General features: G+C 45.1%; 1 protein-coding gene across 10 annotated transcripts in view; it reads right to left on the reverse strand.

Moving 5' to 3' along the window:
• CRACR2B (calcium release activated channel regulator 2B) overlaps nucleotides 1–21,668 on the reverse strand; it is a 46,412-nt gene that overhangs the window by 14,909 nt on the left and 9,835 nt on the right. For 7 of the 10 annotated variants that reach the window (XM_064657648.1, XM_064657640.1, XM_064657641.1 and 4 more), the window contains 9 exons: nucleotides 13,138–13,393; nucleotides 11,556–11,667; nucleotides 8,754–8,925; nucleotides 6,500–6,646; nucleotides 6,111–6,201; nucleotides 5,886–5,978; nucleotides 2,799–2,986; nucleotides 2,049–2,120; nucleotides 1,577–1,631 (listed from right to left, as the gene is read on the reverse strand). In XM_064657648.1, coding sequence (XP_064513718.1) covers nucleotides 1,577–1,631; nucleotides 2,049–2,120; nucleotides 2,799–2,986; nucleotides 5,886–5,978; nucleotides 6,111–6,201; nucleotides 6,500–6,646; nucleotides 8,754–8,925; nucleotides 11,556–11,667; nucleotides 13,138–13,350 — 1,143 coding nt within the window. In that variant the 5' untranslated portion in view covers nucleotides 13,351–13,393. Of the gene's footprint in view, nucleotides 1–1,576; nucleotides 1,632–2,048; nucleotides 2,121–2,798; nucleotides 2,987–5,885; nucleotides 5,979–6,110; nucleotides 6,202–6,499; nucleotides 6,647–8,753; nucleotides 8,926–8,998; nucleotides 9,094–11,555; nucleotides 11,668–13,137; nucleotides 13,394–14,459; nucleotides 14,570–21,668 lie in introns of those variants that run through there. The other 3 variants (XM_064657644.1, XM_064657647.1, XM_064657646.1) reach the window with 3 other exon arrangements.

Genomic DNA, 21,668 nt, shown 5'->3' on the forward strand with positions numbered 1-21,668 from the left:
TGCAATCCCTTGGAGCCCTGCTTTCCTGCAGACTGAAACGAGAGTGGCCAGAGGAAGAAAACCTTACTCCAGTACAGGCTTCAACTGCCCAGCATGACATAGACTTGACAGATAAGCAATGGTGGTAGGAGGAGTTCACCCTGCTGCCTCATTCCCTACTGCCAGTGGCAGGAGAAGGGAGAGAGCGGCTCCTCTGTGCTATGACTCTCTCTGCTAGGCTCTCTCTTGGCTCTGTCTGCAACTGCCATGTTTCAGAGCAGCCCCCAGCAGGACCTAGCAGGGGAATGGGAGAAGAGAACAGAGGAGAAGCAGACAAGCTTTGTACACACAGAGGTACATACCTGAGCCGTGGTCTCCCCAGGCCACCCATCCCACCCACAGGAACCCAGAAGCTGATGAGGCACAACACATGGAAAGAGAAGATGAAACCATTTTCTTTGCCTGCTTGCCCTGGACTCTGCTACAGAGTGACAGTGTTTTTATTGCTTCTCCAAGAGGGAGCAGGAAGCTCTGGTGCACATACACAAAGCCAGCAGCTTTAAAAATGGAGATAAAAAAAGATCTTTCAGCTTTCAGAAACACACACACGCACACACACAAAGGCATATGCACACACATCTCATCTCCATCCAAAAGAGTTACTGACATTATTTTATACAGCTCTCCACCTGGAGAAGAATTCGAACCTCTCTCCCAGCAGGGCATTCCACTCCCTATCTGAGCACAATCCCTATGCTTCCTTCCACATTCCCTTACAAATCAGACAGAAAGGCTCTCGCAGCCTACCACTGCCTGTCCTCACTGCAAGGCATCTACATCCAGATCTTCAAGTGGGGCATGGTGGCAGAGCAGGCAAAGACACATGGTGGCAGGGATGGGTTTAAGAGGACATAGCAGCCTTGCCAGGGACATTAGGGAATGCAAAGACGGTTTCATGAAAAAACAGTAAGAATTAAAAATAGACCCCATATTTGTGCTTATCGGGAAAAGGCCAGAGATTGACTGTTCCAGATGTCAGAGGCCCTACTTTATCCTAGCCTTCTGACACAAGGCTCACTGCTGCACCTCCACCCTGCAGAGTTCACAGGAATGGGGAGCTGCCCCAGAGGAACATCTGAAAACATCTGCTACAAACTCAAGGGGTCAGAAAAACTCCAAAACCTTCCTGTGTGCCCCTCCACACCCAGTCAGCCAGCAGCACATCTGGGAATCCATCTTCTTCCTCACCACCCAGCTCCAGGGATGCATCCAGCTTTACTCCCCTCCTTGCCTGTCACAACACACAGACCCCACGTGTGCAGCAGGCAGCACCCACTGCAGCCCTGCACAGGGCTGTGTGACAGTCACAAGCCAACATGCCTGGGGTTAAACTCGGGCACTTGGCAACAGCAACCAGCAGTGCTTGTCTCCAGCACGGACACAGAGGTGCTGTGAAGTCTGTATTAGGCAGCACACCAGGCCCTGTGAGCTCAGGTCATTGTCCCCCGTGGAAGTGACGGGCCCCCGAGTGATGACAGCAACAGCAGCAGATGAAAGGAGGGTGGTTGGGAATTGGGATTTTCTTTCTTAGACTAACCAGCTTCTTGGCTTCAAAAGCGTCTCGCTCATCTCGAAGTTTCTTGTTCATCTCTCTGCTCCAAAGGAAGACACAGGAAAGACATAATGAGGCACTTGTCCAAAATAGGGTAAAGAGAACATTTGAAAGTGAGAACAGAAAGGCAGCTTGAGGCAAAGATGCTATTTAAGGCCAAACATGTTGGGATTTCCGTGTATCCCAGCTCAGGTAATGGGCTCCACATGTTTCTTTTAACCAGCGGGAAAGACTAAATTCCTGCAGAGGAAGGATTACCTCGTGAAATAACAGAGTCTGTAATCTGCCAGAGCTGGCCAGATTGCACAACTCTGTCTGGACCTAGAAAAACAAGCAGAGTCTGAGCACTGCTTAAATACAATCCCGTAGCTTTCCATGGGAGAAATGAGCACAGTGCTGAAACCTCAGCCCCTTACATATGTAAGAGCTCAGCATTTCCCTCCAGCCTTGCTCTTACCTGAGGAGCTCCAGCTGGCGAAGGAGGCTTTGTTTCTCTTTCTGCATGTTCTTGGAGACTCTAAACACATCCCTGGGTGAAAGGGATTTTAAAAGGGGAAATAAATTAACGGGAGAGAAAATACAAAGATCCCTTTCTCAGGGGCACTCATGGTATTCTCAAAGATAAAGGCCTGCCTTATGCTAGGAGGATTCAGAGGAAGCAGCACTGCTGTGGGAGCTGGGATGGCTGGGTTGAACCACAGCTCTCCTGCTCTCCTCTAGCCTGAGGGGAGGCAACCCATCTTCTCCATTTCCTCAGCTGCCAGAGATGGGGAGGATGATCACTGCCATCTGGATTTGAAACATCCCAATGTTTTATCTATGTATTATTAGATTTAACCCAGAAATGGGAACAGAAGTGATTAGAAGAGTATCTTTAAAGAGAGCACTATAGAGGTGATGGTGAACTAGAAAATACATGGAGAAGACGACTTCTTTAGGCTGAGGCTGTACTTTTGCACTGATTTTCTAGCCAAATATCAATGAATATATTCATTTCCCGCTACTGGTAGGCATGAGATAGCAGTATCACTCCCCATTTAGGCCCATAAGACCATTGGGATGTCTCTTCTTTTCCTCAAGAAGAGACAGGCAATCCTCTAATAAGACCAAGGCTCCTAATTAGAGATCATATTCTTTAACTGCTTGCCCACCCTTCCTTCTCTGCCTGTGTCCTTGCCCTGACACCCCCTTTCCTGTCCTTTCCCACCTGTCCTTCTGCTCTTGCTCAAGCTGAGCCTCTTTCTGAAGCTTCTGTAATTGCCCCTTCACCGCCTCCAGCTCCCATTTGCTTTTCTCCAGCTCTTCCAGCAGGTTTTCATTCAGGTGCCGGAGCCTTTCATTCTGCACCCGGGTCTCCAGCTGCTCTGAGTTCAGTGACTGCAGCTGATGTTCCAGCTGCAATGTGAGAGGAGGAGGAGGGATTAAACACAGAGAAGAAGGGTCTTGTGCTACAGTGATGCCTGTAAAAACAACCTGAAAAAGCAGATGTAAACAAGGCAGAAGGGTAAACACAACTTAGGTCTGCAGGACCACTAGTGGCATCGAGAAGGTGAACTGGAAGGAATTCTTTCTCATTATGCCAGCACAGGGGAGCAAGCAATACAATTAGGCACAGCTGAGGAAGTGCTTCAGACAGCGTGAGGAGCCTGCTGCTGTCAGGCACTGTAGAAATCAGAGCACAAATGAGGGTCAAAGGAGGACTGGAAAAATTTGGGCGGAAGCAGGAATGTGTCTGTTGGGACCTATTAAGCACAGTTGTTGAAATGCATCTTCTGCTTTAGGGGCTTCCTGAGCCCATGGGAGCCGAAAGGGCGATATATCGAGGTGCAGGGGGTATCTCACACTACACCTGGAAAGTCAAGTGATCAGGTGGCCTTTACTACTGCTGGAGACAGATATACTGTTTAAATGCCACTGGGACACAGCTGCACTCGAGACAGCACAAGCCCACAGCACAACTAACAAGCCTGATTTGGGAAGCTGAAAGCCTGCTGTCACATACTCAAGCATACTCAGTGACTCAATTCCTCACACATGGCTGGCATAGTCTGGGAAGGAGTCACAGATAGATGCAGCAGTCAAACCTGCCCATCTCAGATGACAAGTAGGGCACTGCAAGAAGGATCATACGGACACTTCAGTATCTGGCCAGCCAGACCAGATAACCAGGGCCCTCTGCTGAAGCTGGTGCTACACAGAAACTGCGGCACCATCTGAGAGCTTACAGCCCAAAATAAAAGCATACAGTCCATGCTTACAAACAGAGAGAAGCGCCAGGAATCAGGTCTGATCAGGGTAGCAGGTGGCAGAGTCAGCCTCCACATTTACACCTTCAGCTTGCCTTTTCTCTCAGCCTACTTTCTCCCCCTCTCAAAGGAAAAATAAAGCAGCACAGTGTGGCACAAGGTAAAGTGCTTTTTTCCTTGCTACCCTGCTCTGTGCCAGCACATGTGAACAACAGTCATGAGCAGGAATGAACAGAGCTGACCTTTCCTAGGTTCCCTGAAACACAAACCCTACATCTCTTCCCACTGAGGCTACAAGGGCAAGTCACACCCAGCTCTGCCTGGAGACCTCTAGTCTTTGGACATTGGGGAAAATTTCAGCATGACCATATATGCTGAGCAGTGGAGTTTAGACTAAGAAACCCCTGCTTACAGCCTTTCGAACTTTCAATAAGCCAAGGGACAGGCTTTAAGTAAAGCACAACTGCCCCTCCCTAAGAAATCTCCATCACCTAAAACTCTCCTGTTTATGTTGCCTGTACCTGGAGGTGATACTGTAGAATAGCACAATCACACTACTGGTCTTACACCACAAGAGGGACCCGATTATCCACACAGCTCAGAGTTAAGGGCATCAGAAATGACAATTTGAGTAACAATGTCTATGCAGCCCAAGTATTCTGCCTTGACCCATAGCAAGATGAGATGCTACCTAGGAAGAGCATGCCCGGGCTCCTAACTATGGTCCATTCCCCTCATACGCCCCCAGCATCCATGGTCCCTGGACTAGGGATGTTAGAGGCCACATCTCTGACTATTCCTCCTTTTACCAAACATTTACAAGCCTATCGTACAATTGTTTGTCCAATTAATTTTTGAACTGCCAATACTCCCTGCCCCCTATGGCCAAAAGTCCAGCACTAATCTCTGTGTAAGGAAGTATGGTCTTCTAAATCAAATTCATACTGGTCTCACTGAGTGTCCCTCCTCTCTTCTGTTGCAGGACTTGGGGAATAGCAGTTTTATGTGGACCTTATCTGTCACTTTCCCGAGTTCATAAAGCTCACTTGTATCTTCCCTCAGTCCCCTTCTCTCCAAAATCAAGTCTAAGCTTTCCCAGTTTCCCTTCCTAAGGCAGATGCTCCATTTCCATAGTAATGTTAGTTCTCTGTATCTTCATACCCAAGGACACAGTGGAATTAGAGAAGACCAGAAGTGCACTCGCCAAATGAGGCACTCAAAGATGTGGGCAGCAAGAAAAATACATGCACATTATCTTATTCTTGATATCCTCCCTGATGGCACCTCAGTTTTGCTGGCTTTTCCAGCTGCTGTACAGTGAGCTGATGTTTTCAGAGAAGTGCTGTTTCATCCAGATCACAGATATGTACCCAACTTGGATACCCCCAGTCACCAGCATCTTACAGGTGCCTGCCATGACTTGTTTCTGTGGGGGCCACGGAGCAATTCTTCAGACACCAAGGAAGAAGGCATTCAGAATGGCCCATCACATACAAATGTCCATGCCCCGGATGGCAGGCTAAAGGAAAGTCTGTGCTTAGATCTTTTATGTGACTGATTAATCAGTATATCAAGTGCCCAAATGCAAATCCACAATATGTACCTCTTTAAAGTGTCACAGAACTGCTCACTACAGGTCGTTTTGGAGCAGTCAGAAAACAAAAACTAGAGAAATCTGGCTCTTTTATGTCCATACCCATCTTCCTTACACACCACAAAATACTCCAAACTCACAAATTTCAAATTTTTACCCTGTCTTTCTTGCCAGTATTGTACAACTGATAGGTAGATTGTGCCAAGAGAATACAAAGCAGATAAGAAAATGCATGAACAATACATTCACAGAAAGGCATTATAGTTGAAGACAAACCAATTATTTGACAAACCATTTCAACACCTTTAGAAACAGGAGAGAACTACACCAGCTAGTGCCAAATTAGCTAGTACTAACCCTGAGTAGATTAACACCATTTTTGGTCAGAAAAAGCCTTAGCAGAAAGACAGCAGAAGGGGATGTGCTTGTTTAAGAAGGGTTTGGGTCGTGTTACCTTCTTCTGACGGTAGAGGATTTTCTCCAGCTCCTGTTCTTTGTTGTGCAGTTCCTTTTGGAGCAGGTTACTCCTGTCATGTCTCAGTGCTTCCTGCAAAGGTAAAGATACAAAGCTGTGCATACAACACCCAGCACAGTAAGAGCTGTTTGGTGGCCAGATGAGCCACCACCTCTGCTTTAGACCAAAGGAGGTTTGCCTTTAGCCAAGAGATAGATGAGGTACCTGGCAGACCAGCCTCTCCCTTTCTGCTTTGATCTGTTGTTCCATTTCTTCATAAAGGCACCTGACTTCTCGGTCATGGTCTGACTCCTTCCTACAAAAGGCAGGTGCACACAGGTCAGGAGAGAAAAAGAACACAGAAAGGAAAGAGGAGGGTGGAAATGGATTCCTACTAACATCTGTGTGGCCTTGAGTGGGATTTTAACCAGACCATGTGTTACGGGTGGGCACTGATGCCAAACAAACTCATGGGGATCAGATCAAGATAAAGGGTCATTTTATTATAGCAGGAAAAATCTCTACATCCTGTAACCCAGTCTCTCCTTGCATTTGAGGCAGGACCCAAGCATCAGCTGGTTCTTGACAGCAAATGGCCATGATGTTCTCCTTACCGCTTCAGTGCCTGTTCCATGGACTCCTTCTCATGATTCACCTCCTTTATGTATGATGAAACTCGCAACAGAAATTCTTCAAAATTGGATAAGAGCTCCGGACGCTCCTTTCGTAGCCGAGCCCAGAGCTCCCGAATCTCATGTGGACTGGATCAACCATACAAGAGAGAAGGAAAGCAAATGAGTTTCTGTGTCATCTTACGAACTGTTATCCCAACTCCAACATGCACTCAGGACAAACTGCTGTTCTCCTATGATGACCTCCATTACACCATCAGAGCAAAGAGGGAAGTGACAGAGCACGCATGTGGAGTGGGATCTGCTGCGACATTAAAATAAAGGGAGTCATCTAGAAAGTTCATCCTGGAGTTATTTTTCCCAAGTATTCAGCAATAAGACATTTCGTGTCTAAACCAAGACTTGAAGAGATGAATATTCAGCAAATTTCCTGTGAGTTACGGTCAAGCAACAAACTGTTATAGCTCAGGGATTTTAGCACACATCGCAGGTGTTTTTCTTACACCAGGACTGTACTGGTCCTGCTACTGTCCTTATTTTTTTAAATGGGTTTGGAAACTGAGGCACAAAAAAGATGCAAATTTGCTTAGGTGCTTAATCAGAATAATAATGGAGAAAAGCCCTAGAAGAAGTCTCCTTTTTCTAAACCTGCAGTAACGATTACACTGTTTTGACATTTAATTTCTTGCACCTTCAACGCAGCACTTATAAACTTACTCTTTCCCCAAGAGTCTTATAAGCCTGCAGACATCATTTCATGCTTCTTTTTAGGGAAGAAATATTTTGTTTTTTTAAAATCTATGAAGTACTTCGGGGGAACTGCTTTGAAATATACAGAATAATTACACCTATAGATATTATCCAAATAGATTTTTTTTTTGGTATATGTATTTGCCTCCCTTAATATCCTTTGTGAAAAAAGCAAACAAAATAAACAATCAAAAAGCTCTTGATTTCCTCTGCCACCATTGCATGTCAGCCTCCTTTTTCTTTCCCAAGCTGAAAAAGCTGTAGCACTTCATCAAAACTTCGTGTTTTAGATAAAAAAAACATACTGAGTCCTGTTAGTAAATAAAACCATTTCTTTCCTGAGAAAACAGTGAAAATAATTCAGATTTCTGCTCTGACCCCCATTAGCTTCTGTTTTATATTACTTCTTTACAACAGCTGGCTTCCTACAAAGGCATGACATGAAGTAGCTACTGAACTCATTGCATAAAATTGCAAGTAAGTAGTCAAAATAAAACACAGGATAATTCCACTTTAAGACCTGATGCTTCTCAAAGCAGAGTTATAAACAGTAGAGACTGTTTTTCCAGAACAGTTTTCCTTTCACAGTGTCATCCAATTACTTGAGGCATAACAGCTTTCCAGAACGGAAAAGTTGTTTAGTATTAAAAACGTGCAGGTGCTTTACATCACAATACAAATGAGACAAAAAAAGTGTTTTGTGACAGATGCAACTCTGAAAGCAGCAAATTCCTTCACTCTCAGCTTCGGTCTCCAAGCCTGTCCACCTCCTTCCCTAACCTGGGCTGCTCCCTGCAAACTGGCAACACTGTTGGACTACAATGCCTGAAAAAAATAACTGCCACAGATGCAATTGGCACCTCAGCCCCTGCAGCTGTGCATCAGTAAGAACCAGTTATGCACAGTACTTCTCTTTGGAAAGCCTAAACACAGGCTGGATGACACTGGGGCCAGGACACTCTACTGGGGCCACATGACCACAGCATTAATATCAAGTTTCAAGGCTCAGGTAAGCATCCCTCGCCCAGCTTAGCCTTTCACACTCTTCAAGATCAGCCCAGTCCCAAGCAACAACTTGAGCATAGATTAAACATGGAGACTCTCAGAACTGATTGTCTGAAAATACATAAACAGTCACACGTCATTCTGGAACAGACAGCACACTCATCCTCCTTATCTTGTCTAACCCTCGCATGCTTCTTTTCGCTTGCTGAACTTCCATGCCACCAAGTGTTATCTTTTACAGCTGTGGTATGAACTGGAGTTTGGGAAACGCTTTGTGAAAAGCACTGAGCTAAAAGCAATTGGTAACTGATGAGAAAAGCCAGACCTCACTGCATTTGCTACCAAGCATATGAAAATCCAAGCACTGCTTCAGAGAGCAAGCAGCTCGGTTCACCTCTTTGGTCTCTTCTGGTACTTTGAAGTTTTGGTACTGCAGGATCAAAACAGGGCAACAGTAATGCCACGCGACTCCCCTACTTACTCTTCAAACAACTGGGCTGCTCCAAGCTGCTCCATCATGGAACAGAATCGTTTCTCTTCATCGTCATCTGCTGGGTCCAAGTCATCTGACCAGCCTGACTCAAAGGTCTCCTCGTGCCTGGAGTGATCCATTCTCCCAGCCCCTTGACACAATTCAATCCCTATTAACTTCCCTGGTGGAAGGAGAAGGAGAGAAGAAGAGTGAAAAAAGTCAAATTGGGTGTCATTTAATAAGCCGCTACTTACATGGCAGCCTGACAGAGCTCCAGGAGCAGCTGCCCACACTCTGCTGGGGCAGAATACAGCTCCTGGTCAGTAAAGAGCCTCCGTTCTGACGTCCTGAGTGATGTCAGCGTCCAGTCTGCAGTGCTGGGACTGAAGCTGGCTCCCAGCCCAACGACAGGCTGCCAGGGCTCTGCTCACATCTGTGCGAAGATGATCTATCACCCGCGGCCTTGGATTCTCAGCACGGAAAGCACGCGGCACGAGGTCACTTCACTCCCACGGAGCGGCGCTGTGAGTTCCAGTTGCCAATGATCCCACGTGTTCCCTCTGGACTGCACACCCGGCCCTGAGTAGTACCATGCCTCAGTTCCTCAGCTTAAAAATGAGGAGGAGCTCATTATCCCTCCCTTCTCATGTGCTAAATCTATTCTGATTCAAGTGCTACAGGACAAGGAGAGCCTTTTGCTAGGATTGTGTAGACTGTCTGAACAGAATGAACTTATCCCTCTGAGCACCTCCTCCTGCCCCATCCCACGTATGGAGGGCTTCCAGCTCTCTGGATTCTGTTTCATGCTGTGACACTAATGCCACGAGAACCTCATGCTATGCAAGGCATGTGACAAACACTGGTGCTGGGAACAACTTCTTCTCAAGAAACAAATCAAGCAGTCCTATCCAAAACACAGGGCCCCATCCTGTATACAGAGGTCATATCTCCATCAGCAGTTACTCTTCCTTTCCAAAATATATCTGCTTGGCTCAAAAGGCAGAAATGACATCCCAACTACAAGACCAGGAGTCAAGGATGTTCAGAGCACAGATGAGAACACGAAGCTGCTCTAAGGGGAAAAATATCCATCAGTATTGTACCTCAAGGGACTTAACTCTACCACTTCTTAGCTCCATGCATCCAGAATCGAGCTGCTTCTCTCACACTCTTAAAATGTGATGTAAAAAAACTTGCAGTGTGGAGATACAGGCCCTACTCAGTTTAAAGCCTGATGCTGAGACAGTTAATTAAGCAGAAGGGGTTAGATTAGGCACTTTTGATGACTGCTTTAAAGACAGAGTCATTATGTCGTTATCTTTCTTTTACAGATGGGAAAACTGAGGTAGAGAATGATCTGAAGATTGTTTTGTCATCCTAGAAGGAGCAAGGAGCCCTCTCAAGAAGCAGACTTGATTGCAGCTTGAACAGCTTTCTTTGATTCCCCTCTGTACACTCCATAAGGAATACAGCAATATGCCAGGCCAAACTCTTGATTTAGGGGCGAAGTCTGAAAAGGATTTCAATTATTCCAGACACAAAAAATGATTGTAAAGAAAAGAAATGCAGAAATTAAGTGTTTTGCCTAGACTGGAGTAATTGCCATGGAGTCAGGCTGCCAAGACAGGGTCGTACCTCACACAAAGGGAAAACTTGCCTACCTCTACTAGTGATGGCACTGAGGCAGGTGCCCTCATGATGCCAATCTGTGGCCGTGGCTGGAACAAATGCCTCAAACAACAAGATTTGGGAATAACCAAGTCATAACACAGAGGGCACTGTGGATGCCAAGGTGCCCAAATGTTGCCTGTTCACCTTCTACATAGTGCTATACAAGAAAGCCCACAGTCTTGTGATTACAAACACTTTTTTTGTGATTACAAACAAGATTACTCTTGTTTCTAGCAAAGGCAGCAGAAACAGCCGATAGGGGCACAGGCAGAAACAGGTACAGTCAGCAGTCACTCAGTGGTTTAAAACAGTCCTGGAACAGACTGTCCCAAGATACAGCTTTCTGGGTTTATTCAGGGGAGATGTTTGCAACTTCTCCATTCACAGTGGCTGTTTCTGACCATTCAAATTCAAGCATCAAAAGCCCTCCCTCCCAAGTTGTGAGAAAGCCAGGAGCAGCCACAATCTGAGCAATCAGGACAGCAGAATCACTTCTGAAAACCCTAGACCATCTATGTTCACTTGCTTTGACCTGGTACACTTAACACCTCTACATGTCCAAGGAAGGTGCTAACAGGTACAGATTTTCTGAGGGCTTAAAACCAGCTAAGGCAAATAAGCACCTGTGCTGTTGGGTGAGGACTCTGGTATAGGAGCAGCATTCTCCTAGTGTTTGGAAAAGACAAAAGTAAGGAAAATATAAAAGCTCATTTGGCAGTGTTCTAGCCTACTAACAGGACTCCTACTGATGCTCTTGAACAGCACTGCTACCAGCTGGAGACAGTTGTCAAGGGGCATATTTCTGTTCCTTTATTCAGTGAGGGTCCTTATCCAGATGAATAACTGTGGATCAGATAGCCAGATACAGGCTGCAATATGTACCATCTCCAGCAGGTGTTCAGAAGCTGGCTCTACCAGGTAGGCAGGTAACAGTTGTGGAAGAAGGCAACACAAAGCCTCGGGAAGGGGGATAGCTGTATAGCACACCCACCTTCTCCAGTGATACTCACCCGAGCATGGGGCATTGTTCTGCATAGCTGGTGCAGCTTCAGCAGAACCACCGCACTTTCTTTCTTACCAACATAAAACATCATGTCACAGGTGGGCTTTTGCCTTCCTCTGCCTCTGTGCAGTCCTTACCTAGTCCCATGCTGAACTCCACAGGTGTCAGGTATCCCTTATTGTTCTGTTCCAAGCTGTCAAAAACAGTCTCCAGCTGCTGAAGGGTTAGGGGCAGTTCACTCTGGAGCCGCTGCAAAGACATAAGAATGAACAAACTGTAGGCATGACTCAAGTCTTCCCTGTGACTGTCCCTGCCATCCTCAGCTTTGGCTCACAGCAATATGCCCTTTCAGCACTGCATCTTGTCCAGGATGTGATAGTCTGCCAGTACAGCTGAGTGATGACACAAACACCTGTCTGGAGCCATTGATATGGCGACACTTTCCACCGCTGGATGATTCAACCAGAACCACAGAGAGGGAATTTCAGGTTATTTTGTTTGGAGGGAGCTCAACCCTCCTCCTCCCCCACTTTAGAACCACTGCCTCTAGTTTGCTGTCTGCCTCCCTACACCCCTGCCTGGAGGTGGCTGCCCCCAGGGCACTGCCAGCCTCCCACAACCACTGCTGCTCCCAAGAGAGCTCTCTGTGGGCACATCAGATACCAGCTCCATCCCGCTGGCCAGAGAGAGAGGTCAGACTTGTGGGTATCTGGATTCAGTTCCCAGGTCTTGCAGGAAATCTTGCAGATTATAAATTAAATGTTCAGTCCATAACAGCAAGTTAGTTTTCTTCTGTCATATTGTGTCTGCTGGGGCTGTAGTATGACTCCCACAACATGGGCAAGGAGCAGAGTAATTTCCCTTCATAATACATGTGCACCTACTGTGGAGGAAGGGGACCCAAAGAAACTTCCAAATAACAGAGAGGTGTAGGCTAAAACCTCATAACTGTCTGTTAAATGTGCAGCTTTAGATAAAAGCTTAATAAAAATGTATTAATATAACTACAAAAAAGTAAGCTTCACACAACCCCAAACAAAGTGAGTCAATATTTCAAGCAGCATGAACCTGTCAGTGTTAATTACAGATGTAAGGAGAGATGGGACAAGAGAAAAACAATCCACATGTAACCTTCCTTATAAACCTTTAAAAAAAACCTCACTAAGAACTACAGAGATTGTGTTAACAAATACTGCTTTTAACAAAAAGGAGCAAAACACATTATTCTAGAGCAAAATTATAGTTCAGGCCTAAAGTGAGTTTTTGAGATGAGGCTTTAGCCATGACTGAGACAAAAAAGTTATACAACTTTTTTTGGTAATAGGTTGGTGCATTGTTCATTGTGTGTTCTTTTGGGGGGTTGTTGTTTGGGGTTTTTTTAATTAAACCAAGATTCTTTTCCCCCATATTTTCCATCCACTGCATGCTTGTTATTTGTAAGAACTGTCACAATTTTTTTTATTTTATGCATTCCTTAAAAATTTGGAATTGCAGTCCAACTTGTCTCAGGAAGTCCCTGGAGGTGCAAGGCCCTCTTGGGATTTTTGGTTCCTAGCAGCTGGCTGTGGCACAGTTTGGCTCCCAGATATCTGAATGAGACAGAGTCTACGGGCACACCCACACTCACCAAAAGTAAAGACATGGCACATTCTCCCCACTTCTGCCACCCATGACTTTACAGATCCTCCCAGAACAGGGGAAGGATTTTTTTTCTCTCACCTGCATGTCCACCTTAGTGATAAAACCCTTCTCATCCTTGTCACACAGCTGGAAGAGCTCCCTTGCCTTCTCAAGCATCTCCACCTCCACATCTTGCAGTCTACTCGTTTGGCTGGAAGGAGAAACACAAGAAGCCACCTGATCCTCCTCATCCCCTTCCTCTTCTCCTTCCCAGCGGACATATCCCAAGAGCACTCCCCTCTGGTTCTCCATCTTCTCAAAGTCTTTTCCCTCAGGGCATGGGCAAACAGAAGAGCTGTGGGACAGGAAACAGAGAAAACCCTGTCAAACATGACCCTCCAATTCCAACCCACATTTGATCTAGTTACATCCTTTGTCAGTTGAAAGAGCAATATTGAGCATCCATATCTGGATTAGATAACCTTTAGAAGACCCTTCCAACCCAAAATATTTCATGCTCATATGAACTGAGCGGAGGGGGCGAAAGGGAGTTTGTGTCAGAGATACACACCACACGTAGGTACACACTGTACACAACATGGGTGTAACTAAGCCTTCCACACGCAGGAACCCTCCACTTGTGATGGGCTCCAAACCCTGCACCGAGCAGGGATACTCTTTTGCTATCTCTCCTCCTCTGGGTCAGACCTTCAGGGCAGTGTGAGCTCTTTGCTGGTGAAAGCCAGCTGCCAAAGGAAGGTTTCAGCAGAGAGGAAAGACTGGGAAGGTAAATCTGTGTGGGAACACAGTGATAGTCCCACATCAGCTGAGACAGGAGGCTCAAATGCTGCAAGCTGCTTTTGTCTGGTCTTAGTTCCTTTGCTAACAACTTTTGCTCCTCTTGTTACTTTTCTGCACCACCTTTGAACACCAAACCTGCACATCAAAACTGCAAGAACCCAGAGCACGATAAGAGCAGACAGGAAGGAGTAAGATCTGTGCAAGTAACAGAGGAAAGAGAAGAAGGAATGTTTCTCCCAGCCCTCTCCCACCCAGGTCCTCTTTCTGGCCTTCCACCGCTGACATCTTCTTGTTAATGCTTTCCAAATAATAACTCCAACTTTTTTTATGCTATTACAGCACAAAGAAAGGTCAGACAATTCCTACACTGGGAACTCCTGACCCATTGCCTTCAAGCCTCTGTTTTGGGAGCTCATAAGCTGCCAAACAGAATTTTAATCTGAAATGTTCACCTTTATAGGAAGGAAACCACACAACTATAGAGACATTTCAGAGGCCAAAGAAAATAATTCCCATTAGTTACAAGTACCCAAAGCAAAAAGGGGAGGAATGAGAGCACCCATTTAAGCACAGCACTGTGATTGTAAAGATTTATACAACGCATCCCTACCCCAACCCACCTTCCAGCTTACTGATGCCACGTTAACACCCTCCAGACAGCTTTTCTTCAGCAACACCACCACATTTTTAAAGCCTTTTTGCATGAATTGCTCTAGATTTCTCCTTCTGCAGATCTGTATTCTGCATTGCAGGGCTGAAGTGAGCTGTGCAAACAGGCTGAGAGCAGATTTAAACAGTGCTGGACAAAGAGGGCTTGCGGGTTGGCTTCGTTGCTTTTTTTTTTTTTTTTTAATCTCGAAGAAATTAAAAGCCACATACAGATGCCATGATAACAAACAAATTCTGTTTGCACTTCTGGTACAATGGGAGGATAAAGAGCACGATGGCCAGGAAGAATGTCACATGGGAGAACGATATGAAGCTGACACAAAAGGAGAAGGCAATTATGTACCACGCTATTTGACTCTGTTTATTACTGCTGGTTCGTGAGCCAGCGGGTGGTTCTGCTTCAAAGAACAAGCAGAACGCTTCGCTCCCCCTTTCACATCAGTGTTTTTCCAGGACACCTCTGTTTAGTGTCACTTGAGAAGATATTTATGAAACTCTGCAGAAGACTACCTATAAATGGGTACTATTGTATGTTTCTAATCAAGTAGACATTCCTGGCAAGCAATGGACACAGAGCTGGACTCACCCTTTGGGGAATACAGCAGAAGAAAGGAGGGAAGAAAGCAGGAGGAAAAGTAAGGAGGCAGATGGTGTCTTTCTCTCTTGCTCTTTTTCAAACCAACCCTCATACCAGGCATTTTTTGTGTTATGGAGCCAAAATAGCAAAATCTAGAGATTAAAGTTTGATTCTATCTATTAGCTGGACAGTTAGCTTGCTTCTGATGGCAAGTCTGTATGTGTAAGTAGTAAAGAGGTCAGGAAGAACACCAGCTTACTTTCCACATTCAAGCGAAAGATGCGAAGCTGGCTTTGAAAGAAAAAGAGGGGGAAAAAAAGACCCAAGTATCTTATGCTGCCTAGATTTTACAGGTGATTATGGTGAGGAATAACAGCCACATTGAGGAACGATAATTAATGGCTGCTACAGGCCACCTTCCTGAAGTTTATTGTCAGACCCATTCCTTTTGCAAAGATACAGCCTCAGCACAAGCAGCACCCTGTACCAGACGGGGAGCACAGGCGGCAGCAGAGGAGGAAAGAAAAAGGGAGTTCAAAGCAAGAGCCACGGTAGGATTGCCGAAAACAGGCAGAATAAGAAAAGACACGAGTAAAAAAACATGTTTTCTGAAATATCCCTCTAGCTGCCTAAGAGACAGAGGCCCCCAGAAGTCAGGATGATCTTACTTTCCTATTATCAGCTTCATCATTTCTATTTCAAAAGCCAGAACAGCCCACGTAGTTCATGTCTCCCCAGCTTTGCTACAGCAAACAAAAGGTGGTACAAGGAGGATGTTCTGTTCTCTCTCCAAGACATTTTTTGAAGCTGAAATCCAACCCATTACATCTCTACCTCTAGCATTTCCTCACTTTATCAAAAGCCCAGCTGTACTGTAGCTCCCAAACACTGGCTGAGCTAAAAGCCCCTTAATTAGAAGAGCTGGGAGCCTGACATGGACAAAAGTCTGAAAGGACTTTACTCATGTAAAAGACCAAGCCCATTAATTCGTTGTTCAGAGCAGGCAGTCTCTTATCCAAGCTGCTTCAAGTGGCTTCAAGCCAGATGTGGCTTTTTCAATTGTGAGACAGCACTTGAAGAGGAACAAAGCAACGACTAAGAGAGAGCCCCAGTAAGCAAAATACATCGCAACTCTGATGGACTTCTTTCCCAGAAGCCTGTGACTGAGAAGCTCTTCCTCTCTATCCCTGTTTGTAAGGCACTGCATGATGTAAGTGCAGATGAGGCACAAAGCAGATCTCAGTCTAATAAGTGCTGTCATACCTTCTCCAGTTACAATCATCACTGCAAAGTACTGTGGAAGCAGCTTCATCAGCAAGATGCAGAGCATCACTGAAAGACCTCTTTGAAAGAGGCTGAGGTCAGTAGAGTGCCAAAACTGTGGACTGGTATCCAAAAGTGAGGCAAGCAGAGCTGGCTTGGGTGCAGAAGGACCAGCTTGGGAAGAGCCACACTTGCCCGACACAAGTGGTAAAGGCAGAGAAGACAGGTACAGGCAGATAATGCTTTTGGTCAGGCAAACCTGCCAGGCTCTGCCAGCAAGATGATGTCAAACCACCTCCAGTGACAAAGCCAGCGGTTGTAACACAAGTTTCCTGACAGAATTAATTTTCCCAGGTCCCTTCTGGCAGGAAAATGCAGTTATATTGAGTTGCCACCAGCTAAGAATTAATTTCCACACCTAGTCTGGAGTCAGGACAACCTCTGCATCTTGGGCTGTTGATTTCCATCACAAAATGTCCCCAGTGGGTCATGGCAGAGTTTGTCTAGCCCAGCATCTTGCCCTCAACAGTGGCCATGAATGACTGGTGAGGGAAGAATAACAGCAGGGCAAGCAAAGAGAAGACTTTCCTGAAGACACCTGTCAGGTACTAGCCACTGTCAGCCGGGGGCAATTCCCGAGCTACCTTGTTCCTTCCTTATCTTCCAAGACACTTGCCCAGCCTCCCTTTGAAACTGTCGAAACATTCACTGTTCACAGGAATATGCTGATAGAAATGCTGTGCCTGCTACAGACAGCGGGTGCTGACAAAGCTTCATGGGACTATTACAGTTTTCTGGGTACATGGTTTGAGCAGCACCAACTCCACGAGATGGAGTCCCAGCGTCAGCTCAAACAAGACTTCTCTGCCACCTTCACATCTGGGAACTGTGCTAGAGACCAAAAAGTCCTCTCCCAGGGTCTGGAAGATGGAAGCCCCAGGGACACTGGGGGCACCAATGGGCTCCAATCACCCTGGTCAGCCCCAATGTGTAATGTTCTTCTGCAGCCCCATCTTCTCCCACCCCACAGGTTTGGTTGCTTGTGCTCAAGGTCAGCTCTGATATTGCACAATCCAGATTTGGGCAGTGTCCAACACCTGAACAACCTGATACACAGCTTGAGAGAAAGCCAGGCTTCAGGTCCCATGGATTACACTGGGTGTCTCCCACCATGGTGTGTGCCGGGGCTCAGCAAGCAAAAATTCACCTGCTCCTGCAACACAACTTTCCCACGGCCTAGAAAGCAAACATTGGTCCTCTCAGACACAGCACAGAACGGGAAATGGACTGCCATAAAGACAGCTAACACCAGATTTTCTATTTCTGCACTGAAGTAACCCAGAACAATTTACATGAATATCCTTAACCACCTGAGGCATAAACAGAGGTTTGTCCTGTGCAAAACTGTTGCAGAAAGTCAAATGAATCCCAGCATTCTTTGGGGAAATCATGAGACCTGAATTTTAATCCTGACTCAGCTGGCCATATGGCCCAGGGTAAGTCATGTCACCTGCCTATGTCTGTAGACTGTTAGCCCCTCCAATTTGGTTCCTGATGCTTGTGGCAGCTGGCACTTTATTTTAAGACTCAGTTCCTGGAGACTGATAATTACATGTGAAACTCAAGCACCAAAATAGTTTCAAAGACTCGAAACTGAAGAATGAAAAATCTGAACACAGAAACTGCAAATTTCAGCAAGCAGAAGAACAGACCCAAGGTACTTTTCCTGGAAAGGGGAAATACTTATTTGAAGGCAGCACTACAGGGTCACAGTTTCCAATTTATTGTCTCGGAAAGCATCTCGTTGTAGCCACAAGTAGTTTTAAACAGGTAAAGGAAAGTCATGGCTAAAATACTATTGACAGCCAAGCCCTTATCTATGTGACCGTGACCACCATGAGCACATGACAACTTTGGGGTAGGTTGTTTTTTCCACAGCCCAATGACAAGGAGAAAAGGAAAGTGGGGAGCACAGCCAAATTTTCTACAGCTGGTCCTTAGATGACCCTATTCACCACAGGGCATTGTACATGCACTGAATTCCTAGCAGTCCTCCCCAGTGCAAGACAATGAATCAACAGTTAATAAGGAGGAAAAACCTAAGCATAACTGGCTTAAGTGGCTTACCCAGGATTACAGAACAAGTCCAGTGTTTGGGCCCTGGAGAACTATAAGGGAAAGCAGGTTTTTCTTTCCTGTACCACTGAATTTTTGGTGACACAGTTGTAGAGGGGAATATTAAATAATAATCATTACAGGTGTCCAAGGTGTCCCACAAACAAAAGTGCTCAGATACTTGCTGGGAAGTTTCCCAAAAGACATCCTCCTGTATCTCCGCCTAAGACAATATTATTAGAAACAACAAAACCACCCCCATACTAAAGCTAAATATTTAAGACGTTTATTTAAACAAATCAGGGGAACACACACCCTTTCCTTTCAGCTCCTGATGCAGAAAAATAGTCTTACAGCTTCGAAGGAAGGAATCCACCAAATGTTTAAGTACACATTGATCACACTCCTGGCACATACACTGGATGAGACAGGTTTGATCCCTTATATGAGGAGATATTACACAAAGAAGAGAAGGGTTTGGTAACAGATCCCTGCAGCAGGAGCCTGTTGCTTCAGCAAATTACAAATGCACAGCAAACACACGCCAATATGCAGTAGTACAAAGCATTTGTTACTTTTTCGTGGAATTGGAGTATCACTCAAGAGCAGATGAGTAACAGGTAAGTTTTAAAAGAAAAGGGCAATAAAAGTTTCACAGGTTCTTATACCATTTGATATCAAACACATGCCACTTGTTCTGTTTGTTCTACCTTCTTTTTGGTCCCAATGTTTTGAAAGCTAATAATTACTATAAAAACTGCATGCTGTAGGTCACAGTCACATCTACACATCCCGTATTTTATAGTACTGTGAAATTCAGGGATCAAATATACATATTTACAATTATTATCCTAGTTGCATGCAAAAAGCACATATTCTAAATGCATTGACAAAATCACAGGTATGCAAAACTGAACAGATGAAGGCATAGCAGAGCTCTTGCCAGGGAAAGACACTGACCTGTGTGTCAAACTGACTGCCACACAGGCTTAAGTTCCAAAAGATGCTTAAAGGAATTGGGTACCCTCTTGGTGGAAATTTTTTTAAAAGGCTCTGCCATGGTGCCTGAAAAGGCTGGGAGGAGAGCAAAAAGAAAATAGTTATGTCTCTAGTGTACTTTGTTCAAAATTAATTTTCCTCTTTCCTTTCTCTAGGAAATTTGTTTCCATTGTTTGGAATGTGTTTGGGTGGTTGTTGGGTTCTCCCTTCCCAAAGGGAAAGGCAGGAAAAGAAATACACTAAAAAATGAGAAAAACATCAATTGTTTTGTGAGGGTTTTTTCTTTAGAAAAACCTAAGAAACCCATACACACCCTGGGCAGAGAGCCTGAAATCAGGTGTTCATATCTAGAGCTACACTTTACTCTCTGTTTTAATTGCCTGCACTTGACTGTATCTCTTTAAGAAAACAGGAACAAATCCAGGAACCTTTGTGTTGTTTATTCAGCAGGGGATTAGCCCAGCTTGATAGCCCTGAGCTAACCCCTGCTGCAGGATGGATGGATGACTTCATCATGGGATATGGCAGTAGGATACAGAGGTATATCCCAGAAACAGGGACAGCTGCAAGGGGCTTCATCTTTCTGAAGAGCAACTTAAAGAGGAGCTCTGCTGAGATTCACCATTTCCCTCACCAAAGCTCCTCAAAGGGGAATTTACCATATCAACTTCTTGATCTAAAAAAATTTCCATGGGGAAACTGTTTGATGCAGACTCTCTGCTCCTATCTCCCAGCAACTTGAGAGTGGTAACACCTCTCTTTTTCCATTTTGAGAGGTGAACAAATAAACTTCTTAAAACTGCACTCAGTTATGCTTCCTGATTCAACGGCACAACAGAAAAGTACCAATGTGTGCCCAGAACTACCAGTATGAGAAGTCTGCAACACAGATAGGTAATTACAACATACCAAAACAATGCTCTTCACCCAGAAATTGCCACAATTCCTCCATCACAGCCTCATGCCACTCCCCAGCTATGCCCATCTCTGTGGCACTTTGCAGCTCTCTCACACTGGCACAGAATGGGCACTGCAAACTGGAGGCACTGGAACCTCTCCTACTAATTGGAGTTTTGGCTTTGCTGGGCTGTTTTTCTTGGGGAATGTAGAGAGAAAGCATCAGTTTTTCCTCTAATAATATTTGGGCCAAGAGTTAATTCTCAGCAATTAAAAACAAACCCCAAACCACATTTTTTCCATAAACAGCTAATGGTCTTGGATCTGTCAATATAACTAGCACATAGCTGATTTTTCAGAAAATAAAAAGCATGCCTGCAATAAGACATGACAAATAGTAACAGCTAGTTTAGAAACAACTTATTTTCACAAATTCCTTCACTTTATAAAGGCTTACAGGTTTCTTGAAACTTTTTTTTAAAGAGACAGAACATTACATAATGTACAGTGCAACATAAGGATTCGTCTTCTATACCGCAGCAGCAGAGTAATGGAAAGAACAGCAAGATTGGACCCTTTGGGTTCAAGAAGAATAATTAATTGTATTTTATAGGCTAGAGATCACGCTGCACATCACAGAGGACGTGCTTAGCCAGCAGGAAGCAAACATCTTTCACTTAGTGAAGGAGAAAGGGCTCTGACCAGTATCATTTCCCACTGATGCCACCACTGTTCATGTTGTACCACAAATGTGCAGTTGTTAGAGGACAGGAACTACCAGCTCAAGAACATAATTGAGAAAGACAGGATACTTTAGCTTAGATTGTGAAGAGATAATACAGCTTTTATTAGCTAAACACCACTAACAGTGTAGTGAAGTTGTAGATAGATGCTGCTCTGAGTTCAGCAATCAGAAGGTAGATTATGCCTGTGTAACACCAAGTATGTTGACCACAGAATATGTGCTCTGCTCTGCTGGTGATACCTACCGGCCAGGCAGATAGGCAGGACGCAAAGAAACTTTCTTTGCCAGCCCAGATCTGGGAAAAGGAGGATAAAAGACTCAGGATTTGGTGTTTGACATCAAACATGCTGGATCATTTTTGATTGAAAGCAAAAACTGAGAACTCCCAGGCAAAGGAGATCCCTGCTGTCTTCTACTCCTCTTTTCCAAGAGCTGGTGAGGCAGTCAGGAACGCCCCAGAAGGAAGGCAACTCCAAACCTAAGCTGGCATTTAAAGCTCTTCAGGAAATTACATAAGTCCAGGGCAGCTCCTCAGCTTGTTTAATTGACCATCACTGGTAATTC

This window comes from Pseudopipra pipra, chromosome 6 (genome assembly GCF_036250125.1).
Source record: "Pseudopipra pipra isolate bDixPip1 chromosome 6, bDixPip1.hap1, whole genome shotgun sequence".
Lineage (NCBI taxonomy): Eukaryota > Metazoa > Chordata > Aves > Passeriformes > Pipridae > Pseudopipra > Pseudopipra pipra.